This window comes from Epinephelus moara, chromosome 8 (genome assembly GCF_006386435.1).
Source record: "Epinephelus moara isolate mb chromosome 8, YSFRI_EMoa_1.0, whole genome shotgun sequence".
In the NCBI taxonomy this organism is placed as follows: domain Eukaryota; kingdom Metazoa; phylum Chordata; class Actinopteri; order Perciformes; family Serranidae; genus Epinephelus; species Epinephelus moara.
This window is the reverse complement of record NC_065513.1, coordinates 35,941,751-35,952,008: the sequence shown is the minus strand read 5'-3', so window position 1 is coordinate 35,952,008 and position 10,258 is coordinate 35,941,751. Positions and strand designations below refer to the sequence as shown.

General features: G+C 42.1%; 1 protein-coding gene across 1 annotated transcript in view; it reads left to right on the top strand.

Annotated features, from left to right (window-relative positions):
* The window catches only part of LOC126394362 (calcium-binding protein 7), a 44,533-nt gene extending 38,126 nt beyond the window's left edge, over positions 1–6,407 (top strand). The window contains exon 5 of the mRNA XM_050051136.1: positions 4,568–6,407. Coding sequence (XP_049907093.1) covers positions 4,568–4,698 — 131 coding nt within the window. The 3' untranslated portion in view covers positions 4,699–6,407. The remainder of the gene's footprint in view (positions 1–4,567) is intronic.
* Positions 6,408–10,258: the final 3,851 nt, after the last annotated feature.

Below are 10,258 nucleotides of genomic sequence, written 5' to 3'. Positions count from 1 at the left end.
AAAACATGATGTGAATAACACTCAAGTCATTCAAGTCATCATGTCTCAAGTCAAGTCAAGTCCCGAGTCTTTAACTTCCAAGTCCGAGTCAAGTCTCAAGTCTTTTATTTTTTGTCAAGTCACAAGTCATCAAAACAGTGACTCGAGTCGACTCGAGTTCAAGTCACAATGACTCAAGTCCCCATCTCTGCTCATAACTGTCCAGTATGTACTGGGTCAGCCAATCAAACGTCGAGTGCTCATAAATCCCAGCCTTTTCCCACTCAGCGGGGCTGTTATGGTAGGGTACGATACGAGAGTGAAAAAGTACCGACTGAATCAGAGTTGAGACATCTGCCACTGCAAGCCATTGGCGGCACATTTATATGCTTCTCAAGCCCAGTTCAGACCAAAGATTCATGATGAGTCGAAATGTGCAACTACCTTGAATGTGCTGTTCTGCAACGCTGTAAAAACCTGCCAGTTCACACCAGTGCAACTAGATGAGATGGTGTATCATCTCTATGCAACAACTCTCTGTACTTCTGTTCTGATTTCCACATTTTCAGGCTTATTTTGTGGCTGACATTAATTTGTAGCTTCTTAAAATATGAATGAGGATAATGGTAGTGAGATATTGGCTACAGGTGCATTTGTAGTCGTGACGAAACGGCAAAAAACATCAACAAAACGAGCATCAGATGGACTGTATTCATAATAAATACGCCACCATAATATTAAACACATGTGAAGACGGAAAGAGAGGGCTCTGTGGGGACGTAGCACCTGCCGCAGCAAATGAACACTCCGTCTGTGGACTTCACAACAAGCTGTCTAGCGGCAGAAACAGGCGACGTGCTTTATGTTCTAAAACCAGTCATCAGCATTTTGACCAGCTGAGTTGCAGGTGACACCATCAGCTGGAGCTCAGATAGCCAGTTAATGCTGCTGCAACTTTTATCTGCAACGTTCTTAGTAGTTTAGTCTCTTTGCAAATCTTTGGTCTGAACTGGGCTTTGGATGGTCGTTCTTCAGACCTTGGTGTGCTTACTCTCTTCCCCATAATGACGACATATGACGCCCCCTCCTTAAATCATTAATGATGAGTTTTGACACCCCTGGCGTATATCTTATCCTACTGTATCTTATATAATGACGAAAACTCTGTGTGTGTGTGTGTGTGTGTGTGTGTGTGTGTGTGTGTGTCTGTTCCATGTTTTTCTCCTCACTGACTTGGTCAATCCATGTGAAATTTGGCACAGTGGTAGAGGGTCATGGGAGGATGCGAATGAAGCAATATTACATCAGTTGGCCAAAGGGGGGCGCTATAGCAACCCATTGAAATGTCAAACTTTGAATGGGCATATCTCATGCCCCGTATGTCGTAGAGACATGAAACTTTGCACAGAGATGCCTCTCCTCATGAGGAACACATTTGCCTCAAGAACCCATAACTTCCGCTTATATAGATTTTCCGCCATTTTGAATTTTTTGAAAAACACTTCAAATGGATCTCTTCCTAGGAAGTTTGAGCGATCTGCATGAAACTGGGTGAACATAATCTAGGGACCAATATCTAAAGTTCCCTCTTGGCAAAAGTTGGAAAACTTACTAAAACTGAGCTTCTATAAGGCAATGAATATTGCGGAGGGCGTGGCTCATCACATAAAGGTGTATAACATCTCAAGGGTTTCACCCATCACCACGCAACTTTGTAGGCATATGACCACACATAATCTGAGGGGACCCCTCCATTATTGACCCCATCAAACAAAATGGGGGCGCTAGAGAGCTAATTTCTTATCTAGGCCTAACCACCATATGGATTTTTACTAAACTTGGTAGATATGTAGAACAGGAGGCCTCAAGGTGACTGGAGAAATTTAACTCTAATTGGCAACTGGGTGGCGCTATAACAACAGAAAAATGCTTAAAAATGGCTAAAATGCGACCGATTGCTGTGGCTGCAATCATACTATCAAATTCACAAAAACAATGTCTGAATACATTGCTCTTCTTAATGGGTTCAGTTGACTATTTAATGTGCAATTTCCTATGACTTGTATCCCAAACACACCATGTGAAACTGGTGACATCTGAAGCCCATTTATCAGGTTCTGTGTTTGGCTTTCAAATGGTGATGACTTACTGGTAAATGAATGAAAACACATTGAAATCCTTATAAATAGATAGTGTAGAGCCTCAGGTTTCTAAAGATATATGAAATGTCTATGTTTCATGTAGGTTGGTGGAGTGTTACATTCATTTATAATCACATTTAATATTTTTATTCAAATAATTGCATGGGTAGGCTTAGAATGTTCTATAAGGGTGGTTCTATTAGGCGTTCTATGGGGTAAAAAGAATAAATTGTTGGTCAGTGACATTTCTGTTACATCCTATTGAGCTTACATAGCTTACCTACATACAGTTGATACGCATTATAATTGGTAATGCATTGAAGAGAAGATTTTTGCGGCGGGCAGCAAATAGTCAAACATGCATATACTATTTTGGAGTCTCGTGGAGAAACTGACACTATATTTTGCACAACTTGAGGTTTGATACATTTACATGTATTAACTCAAAGGAATGGATGGTTTGAATGGAATCAGTCCACCCATAACTACAAGCCACTTTACACTCACCAGCCACTTTATTAGGTACACCTTGCTAGTACCAGGTTGGACCCCCTTTTGCCTTTAGAGCTGCTTTAAGCCTTCATGTCATAGATTCAAAAAGGTGCTGGGAACATTGCTCAGAGATTTTGGTCCATATTGACAGGATAACATCACACAGTTGCTGCAGACTTGTCGGCGGCTCCCGTTCCACCTCATCCATCTTGGTTGTAACGAGTTCCTGTTGCCTTTCTATCATCTTGAACCAGTCTGGCCATTCTCCTCTGACCTCTGGCATCAACATGCATTTTGGCTCACTGGATATTTTCTCTTTTTGGGACCATCCTCTGTAAACCCTAGAGATGGTTGTGTGTTAAAATCCCAGTAGATCAGCAGTTTCTGACAGACCAGCCCGTCTGGCACCAACAACCATGCCACGTTCAAAGTCACTTAAATCACCTTTCTTCCCCATTCTGATGCTCAGTTTGAACTCAGTTTCGTCCTTACGATGTCTACATGCCTAAATGCACTGAGTTGCTGCCTCGTGATTGGCTGATTAGCTATTTGCGTTAACAGGCATTTGAGCAGGTGTACCTAATGAAGTGGCAGATGTGTATATCATAATATATTATTTATGCAAGTGATGAAACCTGATCAACATGCCCCAGTTGCACTGTAAAGAGTGGAGCAGGTCTAATCATAGTAATCATAGTGACAGACATCATTTGTATTCTTAAACCACACTCTGGTGACAATACATTAACACATCACACACAGAATTCACCCTTAAAATTCTTAACAATCACACCGTCTTTCTAGTGTCACCATTCTGCACCAAATTCTGGCAATCACACAGGGACAACTGTGTTGTTGAAACAGCAGCGATGCCAATTTCTCCCATCAGCAGGCTCGACAGATCATAATGTACTCCAGCCACTCATCAGCGGGGTATGAAATACCGTGCCCTCTTAGGCAGCTGTTTTGTAATTTGAGCTACTGTGCACGGCAAATGGCATTGCTCCCTCTCCTCTCCTCAGCCGGAAAAATGACTACACTGTTTCTAAAGCTCCATCCGCCCACACGGCCTCTGCGTGGAGAACCCCTCATTTGAAAGTCATTGTCAGGAATGCAGGGAATCCCAAACTTAAGTAGAGGCAGGTTTACAGAAAATGTCCACAGTGAATAAAAGGAAATTACACCTTCTCATTACAAAATGACTGGAATTAACTGAAGAAGGCAAATTGCTGCGTCAAAGGGTGGAATTGTCCTTTAATGGTTAATTTACACAGGATGATTTGCTTTTTCTGTGGCTGTTTACCTAATGTGTAGGTTTAATGGTTGTTGGAGCTATTACAAACCCATTCTCTGATTTACAAAGAGGAAAATCTTCTCTTTTCTGCTGCGAAAACACTTTTTAAAAGACGTGAGTTGTTTTTCCTCTGAGAGCGGCGATGACCTCCGTAGGAAATAAAGATAAATCAAAAGCAAGATCAGTTTTCAGCAGTTTAAAACATTCTCTGTTTGGACACAAATACAAGGTAAATGCAGCTAAAAATGTTCCAACAGATATGAAAGTTCCTATTTGAACATTTTGTTTTGCCTCAGCTGCCTTGGTTCTCACTTCAGACGACTCTGCAGGTAGACTACACCTTCTCTTGGAGCGCTGATGGTGTGAGCATCCTTTAATATGCCAGTCAGGTGCCATTTGTTTGTTGTTCCAAAACGGCAATCAACATTTCAATCTAGATGCAGTTACGCGGCGTACAGGTGTGAAAACAAATTTTCTTGGCAGTGTTCATCCCTTATAATTGTGTTCATGTAATTGTAAGGTTTTGTGATGAGCTCTTTCATTCGGAAATTACTATCCAGATATCTTTGAAGCATTAAATAACGCATGATTCAATAGACCTTCAGGTAATGTGCTCCCTTGTTTTCTCCCTCCCCGTCTCTTTCTCTTTCCCTCCTCCCAGGTTCCAGCCCGACGCAGCAAGTCAAGCAAACTTGTGTGCGCAAGAGCCTGATATGCGCCTTCGCCATCGCTTTCATCATCAGCGTCATGCTCATCGCAGCCAATCAGGTGCTGCGGAGCGGCATGAAATAGGAGCAGCGGCACTCTCAGCCTTGACCACCACCTAAAGGCTGCCTTACAGATAAATGACTGGAGACAAAGCTCAAAAAAAAAACAAAAAACAAACACAACAGACAATCACGCAGCTGTAAAACAGGCAGACACATGACTGCAGAGTAACTGGAGTCACCAAGGACACGACATGTGCAGAATTTGTCTCGCTGTACGAGACATTTCAAGGACAACAGGACCTCACATACAAAGAGACAGCGCTGTGTTTTAAAAGTGGACAGCTGACTATACATATCACTCTTCGTAACACAACATTTAGTATTCATTAGCTATGTGCATTTGAGCAGTGTTGCATTCAGTATGGTGGCAGCTATAAAGAGAAGTGTAGTGACCGTCCAGTTTTGTATTTGTCCAGTGTACCATGCGGTTTATTATAAACGAGTAGAAAGAAATGTGTGAAATATTGTGGGGACATTGGAGAAGATATATTCCTGAGGGCTGGAGGGTGTTGTTATGTACAAGGTCTGGAGTGCACAGTGTTGTGGAGATATTGTATGCGGTGCAACATTGTTCAGAAACCACTTGGGAATAACGATAGCTTGGTAAGAAACAAAATAATAGGGTTGGCAGGGAGGTGCATGCGATTGTGTGGATGGTTTCACTTGTTCACAGGCTGCAGGGCTTCAGTCTGAGCAGGACGGAGCAAGGTGAAGCAGGTTAACAGCTCACGGGGGGAAGGTGTTGAGGTCTGAACGGACGGGTAACTGGCTGGAAAGTGGCTGGACATGCAGTAAACACTCGACTCTCTGTCTCCGCTGTGGGGCTGCGCAGGCCTCGGAGGGTGACCATCATCTATGCATGAAATGCATGGATTTAAACAGTCGTCTTGACACATTTGTAGAAGTTCTTATCAATGTATTAATCATTATGACTGTGTAACAGCTGTTTTCGATTACTTAATGACAACTGTGAGCAACTGTGTGGTGCGGGGTATCAGCATTCACAACAAAAGGTAACGCATACAACTGCATGATTAAAGAAGGGCTGCTTTAGTACATGCTCGTAAAAATTACTTTTGGGATTGCTAAGCTGTGGACCTTTTGACTCGCCGGATGCCTGATGACCATTGCCCACTGTCACTGAAGAGCAAACGACATCAAGATGTGTGTCACTCAGCCATTTATAGAATATGCATCAGAACTGATCTGATTGGTAGTGCCGATACAAATGTGCAGGAATGTAATTTGTCCTTTTATTTTAGTTGTTTTCTGTCTGGATGCGTTGCTATAGAGCAATAAATGTATGTAAAATAGACATCTCACAATGCATTGGACAGACATGAACCTTCAAAAGCGTTAGTACCAATGGACCTGTTAACTTTTGAGGTCAGAAAAGTTTCTATAACACTTTTCGAATCAAGGTTTTGGCAATACAAGAGACATTGGCCCTGAGGAGACGACCCTCTTATTCAGTGAGATGCAGACAGATGAGCGGGAACACGTGCGTCAGAAGCTGCTCGGTGCATTGAAGTCTGAGAGGGCCCAAATGGTGTAAACTGTTGCAATAAAACAAATATCTGTGAAGCACCACATGAATTTGATTGGGTGTAGTTGTTTAGATTGTTGTGCATGCATCTGGGTTAGGTCTGTCATTATCAATGTGTATTGTACATATAAACCAACTTCAACCAAAGCTTTGGCGGGATCTGTGACAGCAGAACTGGGCCACAGAACGAGAGCAAGCTCAGTAAACAGCTGATGAAATTAACATTTTTTACTGAGAAAAAAATCCTGCAGAAGTCCCACAGTCACTTTTTCTCGCTCGGGTGAATTCACAAATAGATTGTGGCTGCTGGTATTGCACATCACTTGCAAGCTTTATCTCCCCTGTCTTGACGTCCATTTCAGAATGATACTCAGCTAATGATACAGCTCAGTCACCAGAAGAAAATGTTCACGTGTTTCTGCAAACCACAAATACATTTGCACATTTTGTATCTCTAGAGTGATGTAATATGTAAGCTGACTTTGTCATCATGAGGTGGAGGGTATGGTGGATGGAGTGTCACCTTGGCAAGACACCTGCCAAGCCACTGTTTGAAATCAACAGGGCCAACCCTTCGTGGCATTTTGACTGGTGTTTCTGGCATTGAACCTCGGTGTTTTTCACCAACGTGTCCGTGCTTTTCAGCGTCCTTTATGACACCAAGTGTGTGTGTTTAAAGTCAAAACTTTACCTTTTCCTAACCATATCTAAGTGGGTTTATGCCTGATGTTACGGCAGTTTTTTGGGGGCCCAAACGCAGACATGGACATCACAGGTAGTTGCACAAAGTAAGGGGATTTATTGGGGGAAAAAAATGGGGGCACAGGACAAGGCAGGTGAGCTGGGTAGACGAGTGGAGGAATGAGCAGCAGCTGTGTTTGTAGATTGGTTGTGGAGATGTTGTCACCGGAATTCAGAGGCACGGGAGAAGAGAGGTTAGATTGAGAGTGTTTTCACACTTGGTCCTTTTCAGCCCTCTAAACAGACAGGTTGGTCTGTGTTATGCCCCACCCTTAGGTGGCCCTACGGGGGCAAAAAAACTGACCCAAAATAACCACATACACACCTTTAAATACTTAAAATCCATGGGATATATTACAAATAAAACAAGCAAACAAGACAACAAAAGACCAGCAGTCCCCACACCAGAGGCCTCTCTGCTCTGCTGCTGCCACAGGAGCTCTTAAGCACCTCCTCCATGCCAGGTGTGTTGCACCTTGTTAAGTAATGCAGCAGACCTGGGCAGCTCTACAATGGAGGGAAAATGGACAGCAGCACAGAACACACACAGCTGTAACAGAGTTTGGTTCCCTTCAAGTCCGTGGTGCAGTTCACTTTACCTTGGCACTGTGAACATAAAGTGCTCCAGGTTCACTTTGCTCTCTGTCATTGTATTTAGCCCTCTAGATCACATGCTGTTGCACTGGGACGCTTGAAAAACACAGATGAAACCACGTCGGCCTGTAACGCTTGCTCGCAGGACGACGAGTTGTTTGGTCCACAGAAGATACTGCACGTCTCCAGATGTGGAATGTAGAATACATTAAATGGCAACAGTCTACAGCACACAAACAGTTTTCCTACAATTTTGGGTTGATCTGAGAGTGCGGGGCTTCATAACGGCACTGTGTCAAAGTAAAAACAAAACTATATCAATATATATAGACTATAGTGTGAACAGAAAGAGAACTGAGTCCTCTTTCAAATGAACTGACAATGTGAACACAAAAAGAACTGAGGCCCTTTTCTGTTGGTCCACTTTTTGGTGCACTTTAAGAGGACTGAGTTCAGTTTGTTTTAAGAGGACTACATGTGAAAACACCCTAAAATGCACATGGGGAAAACACTGGAATCTCTCGATAATACACAGTATACTGAGTGGCAGGAAGTGAAGAGCTGGCTCCTTAAGCTGAGAGTAGACGAGGCAGTTGAACGCAGCTGTTGAGGTGCGCCAGGTGCCTGATGACAATGCCACGTCCACAACACACACACAGGGGAAACAGGGAGAGCACAGGAACACAACAGGGGGTCGCAGCCTAAGCCGTGACACCTAAACCTAACCACACCTTCACCACAGTGTTGTTGAGAAACAAAGTTTTCATGTATCTGTTAGAAAATTATGTACGACTGTAATATATCCTTGGTTTGCAGAAATGTATAATATGAACATGTGTCTGGTGACTGGGTTGAATGATAATACAGCATAAAAGCAGCCACAAAGTTTGGCAGCCGAGTGCAAGTTGCCCTCTTTTTTTGTTGCATCTGATCGCAAATTATTCATGTGGCAAAGTATAAACATTGCCTTTGTGCCAAGAACACAGGAGGCAAGACACTGGCAGCGAGAGAAATGACAAAAATTGAAATTTTTGGAGCACAAGTCACAGGTCCTGACTGAAGAGGGACATCTCAAAACTAAAGGCAAGGAATTTAAACGTGACAGAAAGAAACCATATTTGGGCTCCCAATGTGATAATTCTGTTGGTGTTTTTAAACGCACACCTTCAGATGGAATAAAAAGATGGCATGAGGACAAAAAAAACTGTTGAGTGCCTCACAAGCTTGTCAAATGAATGGACACCCCTTATAAATGTACTTCAGTTACCACCAACTCTCGAAAGACACTAGTAATTTCATTGTAACTGCGTGTGGCTGACTCGTGCTGATCTTTGTGAATTGGACTGTTTTTGCAGTGAGACTCATTTGCAAAGAAAGGGGATGATGTCATGCCAAATACATGCAAATAGCACAGGAGCACGGAGACATTCGGGGTGCAATTCACTCTTTGCGAGTGCTTTGAAAATTACAGTTTCTTTCTGTCTTATTTGTGAAGGTTTAGTGGCCCCAAAAGCTGCCCAATCCTTCTGTGAATTCGCCTCGATATTTTCTGATCAGTAGACCTTCATCAGGAAAGATGAATCTTACCCTAAACCATTCTTTAAAACCAAATTTGGATTTTTAACAGAGGCAATACGTGTTTTGTGAGTCAAAAGAAAACTTCAAATGCCCTCAAAAACACACGCTGCAATATAGAGATCTAAATAATTCACATCTTAAGAATATCCCTTTTTAGGATTTCTATTGGCAGCTTCTCAAACTTGGATCTCACACAGGAGCCAGAACCTCACAGATGCAACAAAATTAGACTACCCTATCACCCAGAGCCAGGAAGGATAACGATTATCTGATGCACATGGGCAATTTGTCAAAAGTGTCAACTCTGTGGGGAACACACACACACACACACACACAGGAAAAAAATACGGGAGAAAAAAGCCCATTTATTAACAGATACCTTGGTTTCCATTTTTGCACTTTAAGATGTGCTGCAGCGCACAACAACAGCTCACCGCCATGATTGTTCATCCGATCCCAGATATAGTTTAGGCATAAAGAATTACTTTACCATAGATGTATCTATTTTTGTGATAAGAATATGATGGAATAGAGTATTAACTGACTGAAAAATTATATTGTCTCATTCGTTTTCTATTATATCATTACTGAGGGAACATTTTCATGGGGAATAAAGATATAATAATAATTTGATTTGTTGCCTTATTCTTTGAGACACTTAGGCATTGTGCATATGCATACAAATACACCAATCATGGGTTTATTATTTATCACCAGAGGAAAATGTACAAACCAATATTTATTTTATTTTTACCAATGAAAAAAAAAAAAACCTGTATGAACATGTTGATAGTCTACTGAATGTTCTATTTCCATCGTACTGTACTTTGATACTTGTCTTTGGATCTTGCAAAAATGTTTATTGACCATGTGATATCTGTCCATTGACTCCACCCGATGTTCTTCTATGTCTGTGGAATGGTATTTCACATGAATAAAATAACGATCATGTCCCGCATCCGTGAAATTATTTTCCACCTGTCAAATCCTCAGTCGATGAGCTTGAGATGACTGTATGAAATGCTGAGGATCGGTTTGGGTGTATTGATTGACATCCTGACATCTCAGATTGAAATCCACGGACAGTGATGGATTTTTCAAGGTTAGCTGAATCCATTGATTG